This window comes from Sporisorium graminicola, chromosome SGRAM_1 (assembly GCF_005498985.1).
Source record: "Sporisorium graminicola strain CBS 10092 chromosome SGRAM_1, whole genome shotgun sequence".
Classification (NCBI taxonomy): domain Eukaryota; kingdom Fungi; phylum Basidiomycota; class Ustilaginomycetes; order Ustilaginales; family Ustilaginaceae; genus Sporisorium; species Sporisorium graminicola.
Window position 1 is genome coordinate 1,008,564 of NC_043719.1, and position 20,722 is coordinate 1,029,285.

Below are 20,722 nucleotides of genomic sequence, written 5' to 3' on the forward strand. Positions count from 1 at the left end.
GGCATGAGACTCTGCGCCAAGACGCGCTCCAGAAGCTTCGAAGTCGAAGAGATAGACCAACACTACCACTCACACTCATCCTTCCACCTTGTTGCAGCCTGTCTGGACGCGACCGTCATCTGCCCATTTCTCATCGCCTTGCTATATGACCAGACATTGACGACACATGGCTGTCGTGCACTCCCCTCGCTAGGCTCTGCAATCTGCTGGGCGGCCTCTGCGCCCTCTGTTGCCCGTCGCCCGTTGCCTTTCGCCGACAATGAGGTTCCGAACACAGGTAGCCGACGTCTCGATCTTTACGCGTGTCATCCAGTCAATCGGGAAAGTGGCCAACAAGTGCATCCTCAAGCTGACTCCTGACAAGATCCACATCATCTGCCTTGGCGACACGGACGGAACACAGATCTGGTCGCAGATGCAGGTCGACTCGATCTTCCAAGACTACCGTATCGAGTCCAACTTCCAAAACCACATCAACCTCGAAGTGGCGCCCGATACGCTGCTCAAGGCGCTTCGCTCCGCCAACAACGCCTACAGCGTCATCCTTCGCCTCGCCAAACGCAACAAGGATCCGCTGCTCAGCTTCTCTATCTCGGCACAGAGCCACACGGGCGCCAAGCTAGAAGTGGTGCAGGATGTGCTCATCAAGGTGCTCAAACCAGCAGAGATGAGCCGCATCGTCGAACCGCTCTGTCCGGAGCCAGACGTTCACATCATCCTGCCCAAGCTGCTCCACCTGCGCACGGTGGCAGATCACATGCGCTCGCTCTCGGACGTCGTCACGCTGTCCGCCAACCGCCAGGGCGAGCTGCGTCTGGCGGTGGCCGAGGACGAGGTGAGCTTGGACACCACCTGGTCGGGACTCGCGCATCCCACGATCGACGCATCGCAGTCGAGCACAGCACAGAACCAGCAGAACGATCCGTCGGAGCACAAGAGCGTCAACCTTGAGATGAAGTCGTTGCTTAAATTCTTGTCGAGCTACATTGTGGCGACAACCACCATCGCATGCATCTGCGCCAACCACTGCGCCATCTTTTACGTCTACATCGGTGATGTCGACAAGAGCAGCGGTGTCATGACCGTGAGTATCTAGTGTGTTGCAAGCCATGCTGTGCAGTGTACTGATCGAGCGTTGCTTTGTTTGCCCTTGCTTTGCATACGAACAGTTCTTCCTCCCCGGTGTTGTTCGCGAGGATTAATCCGCCGGATCGGCCATTCTGCAATGCATTGCATGTGCCTCGAACGGCACACATCACAGTTGCCCTTCTGCGTTCTCTCTTGTAACATTTGTATCACTAGTCACCTTCTGCAATTAGCTGTTACCCTTGCCCATGCTGTGAAGGGTGACTGGAGTACGATTGAGAGTTCCTTGACATCGCAAAGCTCCAAAGCATCCCATGTTTGTTGTCTATTTGCTGTCCAAGGCGGCTAGTCCTGTAATGCGCGGAAGAAGCTGTTATACGCGCCTTCGACATCAAAGAGCATTTGACGCGCTTGATCTTCGTCGATCTCGTCGCTCGCCTTCATCTGGTTGAGCGTGATGAGCCACTTGAGCAGCTTTGCGCGCGTATCGCTAGCGTCCTGGTCCTTCCCTGCGTCATCGCTGCGGCTGTACCCGCGCATGAGTTCGCTGAGCATGGGATGTAGTTGGTCCTTGGCCCGCAACTTGAGCTTGAGAGCGTCCATAAATGTAATAAAGTTTTGTGTCGTCTCAGCGACCCATTTGGCTCTTTCGGACGATGTTTGTGAGGACGAGGAGGATGCGTGCTCCACCGTGGCTGGTACGCCGACGTTGAGACGATGCACTGCTGCAAGGTAGTTCATCTTGTAGATGCGCATGAAGTCGGCAAGGTCGTTGATGGGTCTGGACGAGTTCCTCTCCTGATCGACGATGAGTTTGAGCATGGTCTTGTACTGTGCAAGCAGCCGAGTGCATGCTGGTGCGTATTCCTTTTCCGAGATCGACTCGCGCACATAGGCACGTTCGAGGTAGTCAAGGGTGACAATGAGACTGAAGAGTGTCGCCATGTTTTCATAGCGTTCTCGATCATGGTTGTTGGTGTATAGCCGAGCTTCCTCGTACGGATTGAGCTCGCCGTAAGATGAGCTCGACATGGTGACGAGTGATGGCTTCGACCCGCGTCGAGACTCCCCTCGAAGCGATCACAGGGCGAGGAAGATGCAGTCGACTCGTCTGTGGATGATGATCGGAGTGGAGCGAGATGAGGCCGACAAGCTGGAATTAGTCCGTGCGCTGATGAGACGGAGAAGCCAGTTGAAAGTCATCGGTGATATAACGGTCTTGCATTCGAGTTTGCATGGAACCTGGCGTGCTGCAAAAGGGTCCAAATCAAGTCAGCCAGCCAGCCATCCCAGCCGTTCGGCGCTGCCGCGTGGAATTCTTCTGCCGTCCCACACCGCGACCTCAAAATGCTGTGCTCTTTCAGCCAACCAAGACCTCCACGTCAGTTCAGCTTTCACTGTTTCGGAAGGCTGGCCGACATGCTTCCTCTTGCTCACGATATTGGAACAGACCCTCATTGCTCCTTGACAACCACCTCACAATCCGCTCGACGGCCGCTTGCCACGTCGGAGTCCTCGCAATATCGAGCACCAAGGCCATCAGCTTAGGCAGCAAGGCGCTCGGCGCGGACATTCCCCGCTTTGCTGAATTCTGAGCAGCGTCACTGATCCTCGGATAAGGTGCCTACCTTCTTTGGCAGTCATTCCACGATGGATCCATCATCAGATCCATCGCTGCACTTCCACCATCATCACCGCCAGGGCCACAGGATGGGGCCTTCACAGCCTTCCGGCAGCATGTCACCGCCACCCAGCTCCCACCCTCAGGGCCCCACCTCCCCACCTGCATCAACGGCCGCCTCCTCGACTCCTTTTGTGCGCTCACATCACGACGAACTGCCGGAACCTCTCTCCGAGAATCAATCCGTGGCGTCAGAGCTCCTTCGAGGGCGCAGCGAGCAGCCGCGTTCCACTCTCGACAGCATCAACAACTCAACTAGCATGTCGCGCGCTGCCAGCTCATCTTCAGCCTCTGGCGAGGGGGAGATCGCTATTGCTCTCAAGTGTCCCTCGCTCGACAAAGACTCGGCCGTCGTCAGAGTCAGGTCATCCGACACCGTTCTTGTTCTCAAGCAAACCATTGAGGCCACATGGCCGGGTGCTCCCCGCGCCGAGGGCATGCGCTGTATTCGATCTGGTCGCATCCTGAGCGACAACGAAGTCTTCAGCCAGCTCACCGAGATGGTAAGTAATATTTCTGTTCCGGCTCTGGTTTACACTCGCCTCGGGTTCATACATTTGAGACAACTTGCTGACCTTGCGTCCGACCTTCTTTTGCATACAACAAAACCCACTTTCAGCTCGAAGAGGGGGAACCGCTCTCACTTCACTTGGTTATTCGGCCTGACGCGTGGTCAGACCCACAGAATCGACCCACACCGTCACGTCGCAGCTCCTATCTGCGACAGCAACAGCAGCAGCAACAGCTGCAGCAGAGCCAAGTCCACAACAGCCTCCCGCGCTCTGCCTTGTCAACTCAAATCATCCTACCGGAAAATGCCACTGCCGATGACGTGCCACCGAGGTTCGGCTCCACGTCGACGCAGCTCCCTTCCAGCTACCAACCCGCCTTTGGACCGTACTTTTCCGAGCCTAGTTCTACAGCAGCACGCTCTACTCCCGGCGTATCAGCAAAGGATGACGACGCAGTTATGTCGGGCAGCATCATCAACGCGGGCATGAACCGTTCAAGGACAGCTCAGGATGGCGATGACGCTTACTCCGTGCTCGAGGACGTTCTCAAAGTCACCGCTCCTGATAACTGGCCCTTGCTCGTCGAAGCACTCAAGGCAGCTTACGATGAATATGTGCTGATCTACGAGCGCATCTACAACGAGGCGCTTGTAGCGCAGAAGCGCGGCGAGACTGCTTCTCCGACACCTATCGATTCATCATCGACACAGAGCGATCTCTTGACCAGCGTTGAAACGACCTTGCTCGGCTGGGATCCGATTCAGGTTCCGGGCGACGATCATGCCAACGCCACCTCTACTGCTTCAACAAGCTCCGGAAACGAAACTCGACATCTGTATCAGCAGGTGTCTCATCGCGGTCTGCCGTATCTCTTGCGCATCTCCACCACACCCTTGGCCGTACAGCGCAGCGAGGCGCTCTGCGCACTTTTGCAGCGCATCACAACCCTCGGCAGCATGATCGAGAAGCTCGAAAATGTCATCATGCTTGGCCGCCTCATCCCAGTCCAGCATCCAGCCTTTTCAGGTGTTCATGGCGGCGAGTCCGCTTCGGGACCTCTGAATGGAGCTGCATCGACGGCACGGGATATGGCGCTCGAACGAGTTGGGATCGTAGCTGGGGCGACTCGCATCGCACAGCGCATGGTCGAGGCTTGTCGAGGTATTACGTTTACCGATGTGACGGCTGTGATTGTGCCGATGGCTTTTGTTGGATTCAAGGTGGGCATCTTGCTTTCGATTATGCTGCAGGACGCGGACAAGTTGAAGAAGTACTTTTTGTTGGGTATGGCTTCGGTGTACGTTGTATTCGAGAGCTATAGGATCGTGCAGCGTCGGATGCGCGTGCGTCAGCGCATGGCGCCACGGGTTCCGGTTCCGGTTCCACCGCCGCCACCGCCACCCGCGCACCAGCAGGAGGATGACCGGGCTGCTGAAGGCGATGCTGGGCAAGCTGCTGCTGCTACTTCTCCGACAGCACCGATGGGAGCCAACGTCCCGACGGCTCCATTGCACGAAGAGCAGGTCGAACGCCAAGCTACACAAGACCCGCTTCGACCTCTGCCGCCACCGCAGGCGCCGGCGCGCATCGCCTCGCGCCCCGCCTTTTCGCTCGACTGGTGCATCGATCAGATGGCCTTCGTCGGCCTGGATGCGGAGGACGCCGAGTTGGGCCTGCTCCCCGCGCTCGGTACCTCCTCTTCCTCTTCCTCTGCGCCCAATTCGGCGAGTCGCAGCTGGGTGCACCGTATCCTGGGCTCGGAATGGGTGCTTCCGCTGCTACTGTTCTGCTTCACCATGATGCCTGCGGTGGAACAGCGGCGCAAGCGAGCGATCGAGGAGCGCGAACGCGTGATCCGCAAGTGGACGCGCTTGGAGCAGGAGCGTCGGGAACGGGTGCAGGAGATGCTTCGGGCGCAGGAGGAGGAGAAGCGGGAGCTTGCCGAGCAGCAGCAGCAGCAGCAAGGTTCGGATGAGCAGAGCGGCTCCGCTTCGGTCCCCGCACCCACTGCGTCTGTGCCGCTAGCGGGGCTGCCTGCAGGAGAGGACCTGGGGCTGCAGCAGAAGCGCGCCGAGTACGCCGATCGGATGCTCCGTCAGCGCAGGAACACCGAGGCAGTCGACATGGACGACGACGACGACGGCGAGGTGGCGGCCAGACGCCTGGCGAGGCAGATGCAGGACGACGAGGAGGAGGCCGAGATGGACGATCTGAACATTTTCTAGTCTCTCTGCTTCTCGGTCACGCAATGTATAAAGTTAATCTCACTTCTCGTGACATCGTCATCCGTCATGTGCTTCACAGCATCGCATTCAGGGTGAGCGAGATAAGTTGACGTTACAAGACGATCAATGTTTCAGCGTTACAGCGTTAAGTTAGAGAACCTTGTTCATCGAGTACATTTTGGTCGAGACGGGGGTGGGGATGTCGGTCGTGATGACCGGGGCGTCGTACATGTTGATCTTGCCCTTGGCCGGGTCTGCGATTTCGGGGAAGTGGGAGGAGCTTGCGGTGGCGGTGTTGGCACTTTGCTCCTTGCGCGCAGCGATGGCGCCGGCGAGACCGGCGGTGGCCGCGGCGACACCGGCGCCGATCTTGCCGGCGACAAATGCGACGCCGTCGCCCTTCTCGAGCGCCTTCTTCTGCTTCTTCTCCGCCTTCTCCTGTTCCTTTTTGGCTTTGGCCGCGGCCTTGTCCGCACGCGCCTTGGCGGCGGCCGCCTTCTTGGCCTCGGTGTCGGCATCCGGCGCAACCTTGGACGCCGAGGTGGCCGCCTTTCCATCGGGGATCCTGATGAACTCGGGCTTGCCGTCCTTGCCTGCGGTGCGGTCGAGGATGTAGTACCCCTTGCGTTCAAACTGGATCGCTGCACCCTGGGGCAGCGAAGCGACATTGTGATCCGCGAGCGCGATCGAGCGGAACTCCGAGTTGGGCGTGACAAAGTCGGCAAAGTTGTCCTCCTCCTCGAGCTTCTTCTTGGTGATGAGGTAGTCAAAGTCGAGCAGGTTGACCTCGACCAGCGAGTGCTCGTCCGAAACCGAGGGAGCAAGCCAGGTGACCTTCTTCTTGGTCTTCTTGAAGTCGCCGTCGAGGTGGGCTGTGGCTTCGATGGACAACACGTTGCCAGCGGCGTCGGTCTGCTTCGAGTCGATGATGACGTTGCCCCAGTCCATGAACGTCACTTCCTCTCCCTGGCCGAACGAGCGTGCGTCGGCCTGCTCGACATAGACAACCTCATCAAAGACCGTCACTTTGCTGCCGAGGTCGGCGTTCTTCTTGTGCTTCGGCATCACCTTGGTGTGACGCTTGGGAGCGCCCTTGACGGTGACCTTGACAACACCGTCCTTGTCGAGCGCAGTGTACCGTGGCACGACTGGGTCGATGTTGCGCTTATTGATGGTCCAGATATTGTCCCACTCCATGTTGATGATCTGCTGCGACGGGCCCTGAGCCAAGATGAACTCCTGGATCGTCTCAATCGTCATACCCCTCCTGCGGATACCTCGGACGGTAGGGAACCGCGGGTCATCCCAACCGGACACGACACCGTTGTCGACGAACCATTGCAGCTTACGCTTGCTGAGCAACGTGTAGACAAAGTTGAGACGTCCGAAATCCCAGATGTCAACCTTGCGCAGGTTGAGCGCATCGAGCATCCAGTAGTACTGCGGGTTGCGGTCGCGGTACTCGTTGGTACGCAGAGCGTGTGTGACCCCCTCGATCGAGTCGACGATAGGGCAGGCAAAGTCGTAGGTCGGGTAGACCTTCCATGTGGTGCCGGTGCGGTGGTGCGAGACGTCCGGGTTGCAGCGGTAGATGACAGGGTCGCGCATGGCCTTGTTGGGGTCGTCGTACGAGATTTTGGCACGCAAGCACCACTTGCGACCGTCAGCGGAACCAGTCGACATTTCGGCGAAGCGGGTCATGTTCTCCTCGATCGAGGCATCGCGGCGCTTGGAGGGGATGCCGTCCATACGCTCGGCACGCATCTGCTCCTGGAGAGTGTCGTCGGCGTAGGCTTTACCGAGCTGGATCATCTGGATAGCAAGCTGGTAGAGCTTGTCGAAGTAGTCCGAGGTGTGGCTGGTAGCGTCACCCTTGATACCGAGAAGTGCGAGATCCTCGATGATGGACTGCTCAAACTCCTCCTTCTCCTTACTGGGGTTGGTGTCGTCGAATCGGATGATAAGCTTGCCGTTGTACTGGCGGGCAAAGTACTGGTTGAGGATGGCAGCCTTTGCGTGGCCGACGTGGAGGTAACCGGAAGGCTCGGGAGGGAAACGAGTGACGACCTGACCCTGCTGAGCATCCTTGAGGAAGAGGTCGAAGCCGGCAGCGGTCTTTTTGTTCTTGAACTTTTCGGCTTTGGCATCGGCGAGCTGAACAAGAGCATCCGAGATGGGAGCAAGCGAGTCGATGTGGTTGAACCATCGCTGAAGGTGCTTGTGGAGGCCCTTCCTGACGAGGCCAATGACGGGCGAGCTGGCACGCACAGCGGCCCAGATGGCTACGTCGGCAGCGGTGACTGCATGGCCGACGAGGAAAGTACGGAGAGCAAGGTGCTGGTCAAGGTTGTCGGCGATGGCGGTAGCGGTCTGGAAGTCGGCAAGAGCGAGGTTGTCACCCTGACTGACGTAGAGGTTGACCTGTGCGCTCTGGTCCTTGTCGGTGCCAGAGAGACCAAGGTGTGCGTAGTGGGAGGCAAGCTCCCGGATGATGTGGAGGTAGCCTTCGACAGGAGCGGCGTTGGGAAGGATGAGGGTGGGCACGATGCCGTCCTCGAAGGTGAGAGTAAGCGATTGAGCCGGGTCAGCAGCAGTGACGAGTTTGGCAAGGGCGATAGGAGCGAGGGGAGCGACCTTTGCCTGAGGATCGAGCTTGAGCGTGGGAGTAGCCATGGTTGCGAGATTGACGGCCACTCTTGTCCAATGTCCAAGATGTGATGATGGTGGTGGTGGTGGTAGTAGTAGTAATGGTGAGAGACAGGTGCAGTGCTATCAAAAGCGCTCGGCTTCATACAAAAGTCACTTTTTCGGTGCGAAGAAAAGTACATTGAGCGTATTCGGGAGCGAGAAGTGGAGGGAATTGATTACATCTCCATCTCAGGTCAAAACAGGGGTAAGTGAGTGCCATTCAATTTTGATATCTGATGCAATCATTCGAGTCAGTAATTGCGCTTCAAAAATCGGAACCGAAGTTTTGGGCTTTCGAGCGTCACTTAGTGCGCAACGCGGCTTTGACATTACCGCCTTCTCTCTTGCACACCACCACTATCTCACCACGGTCATTGTCGACACTTCACTCTTGCTCCGTGCCAGGGAAGCTCAGCAGCACCAGAACAATGAGGTTCGTACTTAAATCACATCGCTGACGGCGGCATGGCGTCCTCTCAATCCTTCGACATGCATGAACTGACACCTTCACTTGTTTTCCTACAGCCAATATCTCAACGTACCAAAGTCCGAACTGGACCAATCTCAGATCCGAGAGCTCGAGCAGTACGAGATCTCCCAAGGTCCCCTTTCTGTGCTACAGCAATCTGTTCGCAACCACACCCAGATCCTTATCGCACTTCGCAACAACAAGAAACTCCTCGCAAGAGTCAAGGCCTTTGACCGTCACTCGAACATGGTTCTCGAGAACGTCAAGGAGATGTGGACCGAGGTGCCCAAGGGTAAGGGAAAGAAGCCCGTCAACAAGGACCGCTTCATCTCCAAGATGTTCCTTCGCGGCGACTCGGTCGTTCTCGTCCTACGAAACACTGCTTAGATGCCTTGGCATCGGCAACAAAAAGACACGACGTTGCTTCTTGTGATCAGCCTTTCACCGACAGATACCCCCTCGACCTTGCTTCCAAGACATCGGTATTCAGCTCACGAGAAGCTCAGTCGGCCGTACCCGGCGCAAGTCCGTCACACCTCCACCTCAGCACATGACCAGAACTATAGCACTGTATCACTATTGCAATTCCATCCATCGACACGAACAACGACTGGATTGACCGTTCCGACGAATGTCCACAATTGATGAAGCATGCTCGTCAAAGTCCGGACCGTTCAAGGCCCGCTTCCACTCCGAAACCTCGACGTCGACAATTCCAGATCATCACTCCACTGTGCAAGCGAGAGAGCGGGCCGACAAGCCCACACCTGCCGCCCACACGCTCCTTCGGTGCAAGACTGCGTGCCGCCTGCACACAGCCTGGTCGGTGTCTGATCAGTGCTCGAGACCCACCTGTTACAGTGGCGGTATCACCGACACTTTCTTGATCCCGCGCATCGCACAGGGCCCCTTTTGCCTCTTCTTTAGGGCCGCCACACCGCCACGTCTGCCTTTCTTTGAACGCCGTAGAGCAAGGGCGAGTATGAAGGTCTGGGCGGCCATGTCAGCGACGTCCGCCCCGCTCGCCCATTGTCATGTTACCAGATGCCTTGAAAGGTGGGGGTGAGAGGCATGTTCTCACGAACGGTGGGGAGCTCGAGCGCTAGGTGTTCCTGCCGAGGGCTGTGATGAGATGGGGTGTGCTTTGCAGACAACCGCTACAGGGCGGCACCATTCAGACCCACACCCGATCGATCCGCTCCCACCACATCCCACGGCATCGTAATTGATCCAGGGCAGCGCAACACAGAGAGAGGGGCCTCGTCACCACTCGGTCTGCTGTTGAGCGTACACTGCATCCATGTCTTCTCCAATCATGCCACTCCTCCCTCCCTGCTCTTTCCCACTACACCCTGTTCTGAGGCTTCACCCGCAGCATGTACAGTGGGTTGAAACTGCATCAATCGTCTCATGCGCCCTTGTATGTTTGACTACCGCGCCACCTGTTTTCGTTCCCTTCATCTTTGATACGTCCCGCCGTCCCCTGTAGCGCCCATCCACACGCCCACACTCGGTGCGAGCGGCGATTTGTGCTCCTGGACTCAAGATCAAGCGTCGAACATATATATCCGCTCCCACTTTCGAGTAGAAGGTGCGCTGCTGCATTCTCTGCTTATTTTCCCTTGCTCACCTCTGCAAACACTGTATCGAGCTGGACTCGAGCAACACTGTATACGATGCAATTGGTCTTCTCCACTGGGCCCCGCGCCATCGCTGCCGCCGCTTATGGAGACCGCTTCAAGGTTCCGTTGGCTGTTGGCATGCTTCTGGCCAACGTGCTCGTCGTCCTGAGCGGCTGGGTTGCGGCCTCGCCTGTGCCTGCCACGACTGGGGTGTCTCTCGGGCCACCTGCTCCAGTTATGATTTCAGAAGCTTCTTCTGCTCTCAGAAAGCTGAGGGAAGGTTCTCGTGTTGCACAGCACGGTGAGTCTCTCGAGTTGCGCTTCATGAACGCTTTACAGCGGCTAGTATTGACTCGTTTGTCTTGGGACATCTAACAGGTGATGGCAACAAGGTCGAGGGCGAGCAGCATGCGCTTGAACGCCGAAGTGCAGCCGCTGGTGGCACGTCAGCTCAACCTTACCCGGGAACGTTGCCGCTCGTTCCATTGTACGGTGACAGTCTGCTTGTCCATCCTGCTGTTGTGGAGTCCAATCAGGTCAGGCTTGCACCGCAGAAGCCTCAGCCGGCAGACAACGGCGCGATCCCCGCTGGCGACTGGCGGCTGTTCCTCTCTGCCCAGTTCTAAGATACCTTCCCCCTCCCCTTCACTTTCTCTAGCCGCTCTGGTTAGCTATGCTGGCAACGGCATTCTCTCCCCGCCCCTCTCTTCTGAGCCTAGTTCACTTTCAAGACACTCTCACGTGGGTTAGAATATAGTCTCACTACCAAAGCCAACGGTGGATCTGTTCTCCGTACAAGCCAGCCGGGGGAAAGCTTACGGTTGAGTGCGTCTGCCACCCGCTCTTGCGCCCGCCCTGCTGGTGTTCTTGAGCATTGCACGGGCGCGCACATCCGATCTCGGGCTGCGACGCTGTTTTGTTTTGTGTTGCGCAGTGCATCGCGTGTAGCGCTAAGCACGAGCACCAGCCCCGCCGATCTGCTCGAGCATGACGTCGATCTCGTCGCCGTCCGCCAGCCCCGCGCTGCGCACCGTTGCCGTGCGGTCTGCCTTGGGCAGTTGCACGCCGTGCTCCGAGACGAAGCGCATCTTGCTAATGTCCACGTCGTACCGGTCAGCGTACGCGTGCAGCAGCTTGGCTAGCTTGGCTGTGCCGAGGCGTCGCGCGCAGAGCAAATGCAAGGTGGTGAGTACGTGTAGAGCCGGAAGCAAGTGAGGAGCGGGTACGTACTATCAGGTCGGCAGTGGAAGTAGGTGTCGTAGTTGTTGGCGTCTCGGATGTTGATCGAGATGATGGCGCGGGCGTCGGGGTGCGTGGTGCGGGCGTGTGGATGAATAGGTGCAGGGGAAGGGATAGCGGTGGTGGTAGTGGTGGCGAGCGTGGTGTCAGCGGATTCGTTTCCGGGAGACTGAGAAACAGGTTCAGGCGATGGATGCTGTTCGCGCACACTCCGCGGTCCATCCTTCTCGCACACGGCACTATCGCCAACGTCGTCGTCCTCCAATTCGTCCATCTCCGCCTCCTCTGCTCCCTGCTGCTGCTGCTGCTGCTGCTGCTGCTTCTGGGGTTTCTCCTTCTGCTCCCCCAGAGCCTCATCGACCATCATCACATCGTCCTCCTCGTCATCGTTTCGCCCGCCCTGAGCACCGCCGCCTCGGACACCAACAGCGCCGCTCTGCTCGGCCTTGACCAGCGACTCTGTTTCCTCCACGACATCAGGCTGCTGAATGAAGCTGCTAGGAAGCGTAGGAGCCTGCTGTTCGGCAAAAGCGGCAGTGGCAGCGACAGCAGTGGCGGCAGTGGTGGCGTTAGCGAGCTTCGCGGCCTCGAGGACAGCCCGGATGCCCGCATCGATCGTGATGTCGCCTTTCGCGCCGTCGCCGGGTGCCGTGTCGTCGATGTCCGAGATGGGCGAGTCTTGGCGCATCGTTGCTGCCGATTCGCGCTTCGTCGTCGCTGCTTCGGCGGCAGCGGAGGAGAAAGCAGCGGAGGAGGATGAAGAACAGCCCCCCCGACCGAGGTGTCGAAAGTAGTCCATCGCGTGAGTGGTGTTTGGCGTGTGTGTCGCTATCAGTCTGTAGGCGCGCTGCGGAGGGGGTTTTGCGAGGCGGAGCGATACGCAGAAAGATATACAGGGCGGCGGAGAAGGGGGTTTCGGTGCGACTTGAGTCGACGGACACCACTGATCGGGTGTTCGAACCATGCAAAAAACACCCGCACTCGTTAGCCTCCAGGTTCCACACCATACTGTGAGGAAAAGCCGACCTGCACGAGGACACAGCGGGACCTACCGTACACGAGAGACTACACCCTGGTCGGCAGCCGTTGCGGACGACGTAGAGAAGGGGGAGAACGAGGGGCAATCCACCACGGCCTATATATCCGGCTACGCCGTGTCCCCCTCTTCGCTATACACACACGATCCCGCACGTTTTGAGGTTTCCGCACCTTGCTGGTCCCCCTCCCGCTTCCAGCCCCATCAGGTGCGGAAGCAGCACAGCCGTCACCAGCCAAACTTTGGCTCTCTAACCCCTCTCTCTCTCTCTCTCGTCCGTCACTCGCCGGAACCCTTGGTTCTGCTCAACAGCTCTCGATTCGCACTCCACGTCGACACCAGCAGCATCAGCATCAAGCTTCAAACACTCTCGGATGCACAAACATGATCAGCATGTTGACACACTCTCTCCTATTCGAGCACCACTACATCCTACAACCCAACCAGCGAAGCAACAATGTACCCAAAGATCGGCAGCACCAGATTGTCATGTTGGTCCGAGACACCCTCCAGCAGGCCTAACGATGCGATCACGGCAAAGTACTTGAGCGAATCAAACCTCTCGCACCAGCCGACCAGCCTCAGCAGCCACGCAGACGCCATGATGCTCGTGACAAACGCAGCGGTGCCCTCGACCGTCTTGCTCGAACCGGGCCAGTAGAGCCTGCCATACCTCCGCCCGATGACGGAAGCGAGCGAGTCTCCGATTCCGAGCACAAGCACGCCCGTCTGCTGCAGGATGCGCGAATGGCCTTCCAGCCACAGCGGGCCTGCACATCCAGTCAGCAGGTAGAAATGTGACAGGATCACCGGGCCCGAGTCCTTGTGATCCAGGAATTCGGACATGAAGACGTGCAGCGCCGCTCCGAACGGGTACAGCGCATAGTAGCGGACGTACTCGGCAAAGATGAAGATCGAAAAGGCGAGCGAGAATGCCAGATGCGTGAATGCGGGGTCCAGGGCGATGCCAGGCAAGAACAGTAGCACTGCAAGCGCGTGGAAGAACTTGCGTCGAGCGTTGAGCGACAGATACGACGCCTTTTTGATCGCAGCCGTGTTGTGCTCCTTTGCCAGAAGCGAAGCGCTCCCGCTCAGCGTCGATAGCTTCAGATTAACGCCTACTCCTCGCTTGGCACACGAGCTGCCTTCACCGGCTCCTCCGCCGCTGACGTTGGCTGCATGCACGTTGACGGGGCCTGCAACGTGCCCGCCATTCGCATCCACCTTTTCTCCTGCCGCGTTCGACTCGACTCCGTTCGCTGTCACTTCGACGCCTCCCGGAGCTTGCGAGTTCGGCGCCACCGCCACAACGACATCCGAAGGAACGGCTTTGCTAATCTGCTGCTGATGTTGCTGTTGCAATTTGAGCTGGGCCGCGGAACTATTGGCCGCAGCGGCCCCAACCGGCGCCTTGGAGCCGAGCATCGTTCGGTGGTACGAGTTGCCGAGGCCACGAAAGCGTTTGGCATTCGCCACAACGGCCTGCCAACACGAGATGGAGATCGAGATGAGCAAAACCCAATACGCAACCAGCACGGGACGCGACCAAGGCCTGGCACCCTTGAGCATAAACGAAAGCGTCCAGAGCCATGGATCGCGGCGCACAAGCAGCCAGCGTACCCACATACCCAGCACGCCCACCACGTAGAGAGCCGAAAACAGATAGAAGAAGGCGGCAAGCAGTCGACGGTGCAGATCGCGCTTGTCGGGCCAGCGAAGACGATGCGTAGGCTTCTGGGCAAGGTGTCTTGAGAGGTAGAGGAGCGGTGACAGGAGGAACCCCACCATAAAGGTTCCGACGATAAGCGCAAGCTGGAAGATGAGCAGCGGCGTAGGGCGTCGGAAGGTCTTGACGTATGGTGTCGTCACTGGCAGCAGCTTTGCAACAAAGAGGTGCAGCGTTTCCATCGTCAGCGTGACACCGACCGCGGCAACAATGCCAAGCTCGCCAAGCGTGAAGCTCTTGCGGGCGAGTCGAGAAATGGTGTACAAGTTTGCCTGATAGAACAACGCTGCTGTGATGACTTCCCAGCGCGCCAGGTTGGACCACAGCGGAAAGCCGTAGAGAGCAGCGGCATCCTTGACAAGCTCGAGCGTGATGGCGACGATGGTTGCAAAGGCGGTAAAACTGCGCAGCTTGACCCAGTTGCTTTTGGGAAATTCGTGCGGGCGGCGGATGAGCTTGGTGGCGAGAAGGTGGCAGAGCAAGACGGTCGAAGTCATGCACATGGTGCTGACCAGCGAGTATCGCGACACGACCAGCGTGGTCATTTCGCCGCCAAGCTTGCGATTGTGGCTGAGGATGACGGGAGGACCTTCGACGAGCCAAGGAGGATTCGGAAGGGCCTCGCCCGAGGCACGTGCGCTGCTACGGCCTACAGCCTGGTCCTGGAAAGACGAAAGGAGGGCTGCGCAGGCAAGCAGAGGCGGGAGGAGGAGAGCGTTGAGCGCGCCGTCCTCGGGGCAAGAGCGGTAATTGCGATGATCAGTGGCCCAAATGGCAGCCTGCTCGTCGGGATCGCGTAGGAAAAAGTATAGCGTGCTGACGATGGCGACAAAACCGACTTCGGAGGCGTGACCTTGGGTCTCTGGTTTCTGATGCGTCTTGAGGCTGTAGTAGGCGGCGCAAGAAGCCATACTGGTCAGTAGGGCTTCGAGAGAGGGATTTATACGGAGACGTCGCCAGTGGGATGTAAAGCCTGCACGAGATGGCGTTGCAGCTGTCGAGGAATGTGTTGCGCTGTGACCTGCTGGGCTGGGCGCATTTGACGACGAAGACGAACGCGTTGCTTCAGCACCTGCCTTGGCCGAGGATGCTGCTGCTGCTGCTGCTGTTGTCGTTGTCATCGTTACGCCATTGCTTCGCGCTGTTCCTTGAAGCGTTGTTGCGTTATCTTGACTGCCTCGCCTTGTCTTGAAGGCACCTGCTGATGATGGCGCAGAGCCAGATGGCATTGCAGTGTCTGCATTGTTAGAGGAGGTGAGTGACCCCGCTGCTCCGATGGCGCGGGAGAGGATGGAATCGCGATTGGGTCGCGGCGCTGATCGAAAAGTGGCGTGCAGGTTGGCAGAGGAACCGGAGGGTGATTGCTGTGAGCGTTTGCGGGGCGAGCGCCTCTTGCCATTGATGTTGTGGGCAGTGCGAGACGAGGAACGCCAGTCGTTGACCGAGCCTGATGCAGCTTGAAGCGGTGGAGAAGTAGACGCGGAAGAACGCCAGGCTGCAGCGGTAGCTGACGCTATTGTATGATTGTTGCTGGCGTGTCCCGAGTTGTTGGGCGGTTTGAACGAGAAATGATCGGACAGCATGGAACGCGGATGATCATGGCTGGACCGCTTACGACCGATATCCCAGTCAAAAGGCTCATAGTCGGAGCCTGACGAGTGTTGGTCACTGCTGGATGCGTATCCGCCTCCGCCGTCGGCAGAAGGATCAGCCGAGTAAGCCTCCTTGGAAGCGACAGTGGCAGAGCGACGTCTGCGAGCTGGACGGTCGGTGGAGGAGCCCGAAAAGTCTGGATCGGCGGCAGGCCAGGCTGAGGTGCTGGAAGCAGGCGAAGAGGCCGGCTGTGGAGACCAATTGGGTGAATAAGCGGCGAACGAGTGGCGGTTGTTCCTAGAATCGAATGCGCTCTGTTTGGACACAGCGACAGCGGCAGCAGAGTCGAGGATGTTGCGTCTGCGGATGCTACCGGGCGAAGGGGCTTGTGCACTGGAAGTGGCCGAGGTGTCATGGCTGAGTCGACGCGAGGATGGGCCGGCTTTGGCGTTGGTGGCAGAGTAAGGGTGAAGGTTGTTACCAGCGTTGGTGCTGCTGCCATTGGCGTTGTAGCCGTTTCCATTGGTCTGGATATGTGAGGCTGCACCGCCGGTCGAATGATGTGGGCGTGACTTTCTCCATTCCCTGGCGCCCTGGTGGGAAGCCTGGTTCGAGAGTCTGCGAGCAGCCTTGCGCAGACGTGTCGGGTCTGGAAGCGAGTAATCCGGTATGGACGATACCGAGTCGGTGGACCAGGTGCGCTCCATGTTGGGAGACCGGCTGGATATGAGAGCGACGAAAGCCAGGCGAGAATGACTATGGGCCCATGTCGTGGTTTGCGAGGGCGCGTTTCGATAGATCGAGATGGAGGGTCGCGATGAGACGCGCTCACGGAACAGTGGGCAAGCGAGGTCGCTCGCACTCCACACTTGGACGTCGTCGAGCGGCAGGTGAAGGATGTCTGCGCGATCGTTGGACTGCGATCGCGGAAGAAGGTGGTGGTGGTGGTGATGTTGGATAGAGAGAGAGAGACCCTTGAATTTGGTCCAATTCGAGCTGACAAGCGAGCAGACGGAATGCACCAATCGAAAAAGGTCGGCGTGAAATCGCAACTGTACTGTATGACAAAAGCAGAAAGAAGCATTCACTACCGTGCCCGTGGAAGTGGAGTCGGTGTCGCCTCGCTGAATCGGTGAACAACAGACACTACTTGAGGCATTCGTCCACGCTGCTCCATGAAAATCGCACACTCTCGGATCCTGTCTCCGGCTGCTCCGACATGCACAAGGGTCGATGTTGCGTATTTTGGCATGCCTGCTGACCGACAGAGCAGATCCGAATGAAAATGTTGAAATCGTCACTGCGAGTGTCTTACTCTTTGTCAGGGTTCAACCTCAATCTGCGTTTCCGACCGACGAGAAGCATACCTCGTCCAACTCAGCTTGTGGCGCGCCGCGAAAACGAGAACCACAAAATGCCTCTCGGCTCAACGCGCCTTTCATGTTCTTTTGGCTTCGCCTCCGCTTCTCCAACGCCACTCCGCCACGCCAGCCAGCGGCGCCTACGGTAGAAAAAAATTCAGCGATCCTGTAAGATTGTACTCTGCACGCCCAAAGTGCACAAGGCGAGCTTGGTGTGATGTCTGATGTTCTGCCGCCGCGCCGCCACCTTGTCGCCACCGCACAAATTTCGGCTGCTGTGCCTGTACACGCGAGTTGCCACCACCATATGGGCATGAGCATTGGTACGCAGAGGAGGTAGTCGGATGAAACGCGCGTCTCGCCCATCTCCATTCTCGTCGGCTCACCCGCCGCGCACGCGAGAGCAATCTGCAGTTCCTACGCACACGCACACGCTGCACTTTCATCAACTGCGTCAACAGAGTCACATGTCATCTGGGCCGAGATACAGAATTGTGGCACCAAGGTCTTAGGCACTCGACGGATGCCAAGAGTCGAACTTGGACGCCGACGCGCCATGAGGAGCGGGAGGAGGAGGCGTGGGCGAAGACGAGACATACGCCGAAGTCGGGTTTGACTCGCTCCACGCCGACAGCTGGTCGTTCGTGTTGCCATAAGTTGCGTAGGATTGATTCGAGAAGCCGCCGTAACCGCGCCGATCCTCCGCCGTCTCGTCCTTGCTGAGCGGCACCACATGGTGAAGATCGAACAGGTTCGAGCTCGTGCTGGTGGCCGTGTCGTTGATGCCCGTTTCGAACGCATGCGAAGGCACGGTGGGTGGCACCATCAAGTTGTAGTTCGCTGCGGTGCTCTGAGCATAAGACATAGAAGAAGCATTCGAAGAGGGAGGCGACGACAAGATCGGAGAGCCCGAATTGGCGTCGATCCCTGCTATGTTGGAAGGGTAAGGGGCGTGCAGCGAGCCTGCCGAACCCAAGCCTGTCGCCTGCGGTCCTGCTCCACCTGTACTGAAGGTAGAAGCTGTCGGCCACATCATCGAGTCCACACTTCCTGGAGCGGCTTGAGAGCCCAGAGCCTGACTGCCGTACCAATGAGAACGTTCGTCGAGCCCTTTGCTATAGTGGAACGTCGCTGCCGGCGGCTGCTGATACTGGTGAGATTGAGTGCGCTCGAGCGTCTGTCCTTCCACGACACTGCGAAAGGTAGGCAGGATACTTGTTAGACGAGTTGATTTACATCTTCTGCTGTGGCGGGAGAACAGGTGACTTACCAAATGGGCATGCTCGGGCCATAGCACGAGGTCTGGTGCGGACCACCGTTGTTGTGGCGCTTGCGAGCGCGCTTCTGCGACATTCCGATTGCCAGCTGTCCAAACCCCTCCGAGTCGGGTCGAAGGCAAGTTGAGGGAAAGTCGTAGCCGAACAGGGGCACAAGATGATCGCGAATCTCCCAGGCGATGCGGCGCGAGAGCTCCTTGGCCAAGTCGTAAGGAAGCCAGGTTCCTTGGATGCTCAGATAACCGCCCTTGAGTTTGGTGATGTGTGGTGCCAGGGCGGGACACGTTCGGACCAGGCGTCCAAAGTTGACTGTGGCCGGGAAAAGCGAGGAAAAATGGCGATGATTAGCAAGCCTCGCGAACTGATCGTGCAGGAGACTGTCCTACATACCTTTGTTCTTGCCAAGAGCCTGCGTGATCGAGGTGCTGTCTCGGGGCAAACAGCAATCCACAATCAAGACGGTCAGCGCCAAGCGTTTGAAGGCAATCGAGCGCCGCCCATGTGACAGCCGCGACTTACAATCGGACACAGGAGTTGTCGACATCGATCATCATCGTATGACCGCGGACGTCGTACTCGAAGACTGGTGGGCAAGCAAAGACACAAAAGCAATGAGTGTCAGCTAGAGTGTCCATTCAGACATTGGCGATCTGAGCATGTATTGAACTCACCAGTCATGAAGCCGCGGTCGCCACCAGTAGTAGCGTATTTGCCCTTTCTAAATTCGTGCATGGCAGTCGGGAAAAGACGGGCTGGGCGAGGGCCGGAAATGTAGAAACTGCCACCCGCTGGATTACTCGCAGGCGAAGTGTGGTTGAGATGCAGAGGCGCAGCATCGAGCTCGTTGCGGGCATAAGGAAGTCCGCGCTTCTTGGCGATGCCGGCGTCGGCGTTGAAAGTGCTGCTGAAGCTTTGATCGATAGGCATGTTGGCGATTGATGATCGTGTGGGGCTCTTGAGCTTTAACAAGAGGTGGGCGGCGTAAGCGATGCCTTCCAGTCCGTTGTTTTTTAGGTCAGTCGATGTGCTGAGCGCTGTTGAGCCGCGATGCTGTGCAGCTGTTGGTCGTGGGATGTCTGTCGTTGTCTGCGAATGCTGAACCTGAAAGATGACCAGAAACGTCGGTGAAAGGAGTGAGGTGTTGGTCAACAGAGGATGCAAGGTGGTTGCGAAGAGCTTGGAAGAACCATGACAGGTGGGAGGGGTAGGTGGTAGGTGGGTCGAAAAAGGGCGGACATATATATGTCTCAATGCGCTCAATGCCAACCTCGAAAAAAAGTCGGCAAGCTGCGCAGAAGACCACCGCCCTGCGTACGCCATCCGTGCCAAGGCGCAGCGCACCACAGAACCTGTGCGAGCTGCACCGTAGCCAAGCATCGCTGCATGCCAACTTTGTTCGCAACACGCGCCAGCCGCGCAGTAAAGGATGCACCCAATGTGGGAACGTTGCCTTGCAAAGCGACCGCATTGTCTTGCATAGAGAGCCAAGCAGCCGCTCACCCGAGAATCGTGGACATGACCGGTCACCTACGGATGTAGTCTACCGTCAGTGCCGCCCGCGCCTGTCTTTCACCAGCCTTCCGCCTCCCATCCTCGCCGAGACGCAGCACGGTGGGATTCATTCGCTGTGCCAGGACCTCATTTCGCTCCTATCCGTGCTTCCAGTAGAAGCGCCGAGCCAAGCCTTTGTCAGCTCCGGAGCTAGCATATACTCTTCTCGCTCTTCCGCGCCAAAAACGAGTGGGGGACAAAAGCAACAGAGCTGCATGGACGCACCAGCCCGGCGAAGCTCCAAGCGCACGTCTACGAGCATTTCGTAATCCTGTGATCCCGAGCACCGGCCAGGGGCGAAGCAACGCATTCCCGACGTGTTCCCAAGTTTGCGACCAGGCGAAACATTGAGCCAAAGCGCAGACAAGGTTCAGGCTCCCAGAACCATAGTCCTCTGTCCACCACCCAGACTACTCGAGCAGCGCCACAGCCGTCGTCGCCGCCACCCAACACAGCCGTGGGCGGCGGCGACGACGAACCTCATGCCACTCTCGCCGTTGACGAGGTGGGCGGCGACGACGAACCTCATGCCACTCTCGCCGTTGACGAGGTGGCTGCCGAGAGAAGACAATTCCGGATCGACAGGCAGGCAAGAACAACGCATAGGAATGCGTGGCATCCGATTCAATCAGACACCTCGATACGCGTAACAAGTT

At 58.0% G+C, this 20,722-nt stretch overlaps 9 protein-coding genes across 9 annotated transcripts; 4 read left to right on the forward strand and 5 right to left on the reverse strand.

Moving 5' to 3' along the window:
• Positions 1-259: 259 nt before the first annotated feature.
• EX895_000389 (uncharacterized protein) lies at positions 260-1,202 on the forward strand (the record flags this gene model as incomplete). Its single annotated transcript, XM_029880990.1, has 2 exons — positions 260-1,084; positions 1,170-1,202. 2 exons carry the CDS (start codon positions 260-262, stop codon positions 1,200-1,202), a joined length of 858 nt encoding a protein of 285 aa, XP_029742376.1.
• Positions 1,203-1,431: 229 nt separating this feature from the next.
• On the reverse strand, positions 1,432-2,118 carry EX895_000390 (uncharacterized protein; the record flags this gene model as incomplete). The annotated part of the gene is made up of 1 exon (XM_029880991.1): positions 1,432-2,118. One exon carries the CDS (start codon positions 2,116-2,118, stop codon positions 1,432-1,434), a length of 687 nt encoding a protein of 228 aa, XP_029742377.1.
• A 678-nt stretch (positions 2,119-2,796) lies between these two features.
• On the forward strand, positions 2,797-5,504 carry EX895_000391 (uncharacterized protein; the record flags this gene model as incomplete). Its single annotated transcript, XM_029880992.1, has 2 exons — positions 2,797-3,270; positions 3,453-5,504. The coding sequence occupies 2 exons, from the start codon at positions 2,797-2,799 to the stop codon at positions 5,502-5,504; spliced, it is 2,526 nt and encodes an 841-aa protein (XP_029742378.1).
• Positions 5,505-5,654: 150 nt separating this feature from the next.
• Positions 5,655-8,177, reverse strand: EX895_000392 (uncharacterized protein; the record flags this gene model as incomplete). The annotated part of the gene is made up of 1 exon (XM_029880993.1): positions 5,655-8,177. One exon carries the CDS (start codon positions 8,175-8,177, stop codon positions 5,655-5,657), a length of 2,523 nt encoding a protein of 840 aa, XP_029742379.1.
• Positions 8,178-8,620: 443 nt separating this feature from the next.
• Positions 8,621-9,048, forward strand: EX895_000393 (uncharacterized protein; the record flags this gene model as incomplete). The annotated part of the gene is made up of 2 exons (XM_029880994.1): positions 8,621-8,625; positions 8,718-9,048. The coding sequence occupies 2 exons, from the start codon at positions 8,621-8,623 to the stop codon at positions 9,046-9,048; spliced, it is 336 nt and encodes a 111-aa protein (XP_029742380.1).
• A 1,289-nt stretch (positions 9,049-10,337) lies between these two features.
• Positions 10,338-10,909, forward strand: EX895_000394 (uncharacterized protein; the record flags this gene model as incomplete). The annotated part of the gene is made up of 2 exons (XM_029880995.1): positions 10,338-10,584; positions 10,662-10,909. 2 exons carry the CDS (start codon positions 10,338-10,340, stop codon positions 10,907-10,909), a joined length of 495 nt encoding a protein of 164 aa, XP_029742381.1.
• A 324-nt stretch (positions 10,910-11,233) lies between these two features.
• On the reverse strand, positions 11,234-12,321 carry EX895_000395 (uncharacterized protein; the record flags this gene model as incomplete). The annotated part of the gene is made up of 2 exons (XM_029880996.1): positions 11,234-11,430; positions 11,514-12,321. The coding sequence occupies 2 exons, from the start codon at positions 12,319-12,321 to the stop codon at positions 11,234-11,236; spliced, it is 1,005 nt and encodes a 334-aa protein (XP_029742382.1).
• A 2,903-nt stretch (positions 12,322-15,224) lies between these two features.
• On the reverse strand, positions 15,225-16,584 carry EX895_000396 (uncharacterized protein; the record flags this gene model as incomplete). Its single annotated transcript, XM_029880997.1, has 2 exons — positions 15,225-15,313; positions 15,483-16,584. 2 exons carry the CDS (start codon positions 16,582-16,584, stop codon positions 15,225-15,227), a joined length of 1,191 nt encoding a protein of 396 aa, XP_029742383.1.
• Positions 16,585-17,746: 1,162 nt separating this feature from the next.
• On the reverse strand, positions 17,747-19,442 carry EX895_000397 (uncharacterized protein; the record flags this gene model as incomplete). Its single annotated transcript, XM_029880998.1, has 5 exons — positions 17,747-18,431; positions 18,509-18,824; positions 18,906-18,940; positions 19,035-19,098; positions 19,187-19,442. 5 exons carry the CDS (start codon positions 19,440-19,442, stop codon positions 17,747-17,749), a joined length of 1,356 nt encoding a protein of 451 aa, XP_029742384.1.
• Positions 19,443-20,722: the final 1,280 nt, after the last annotated feature.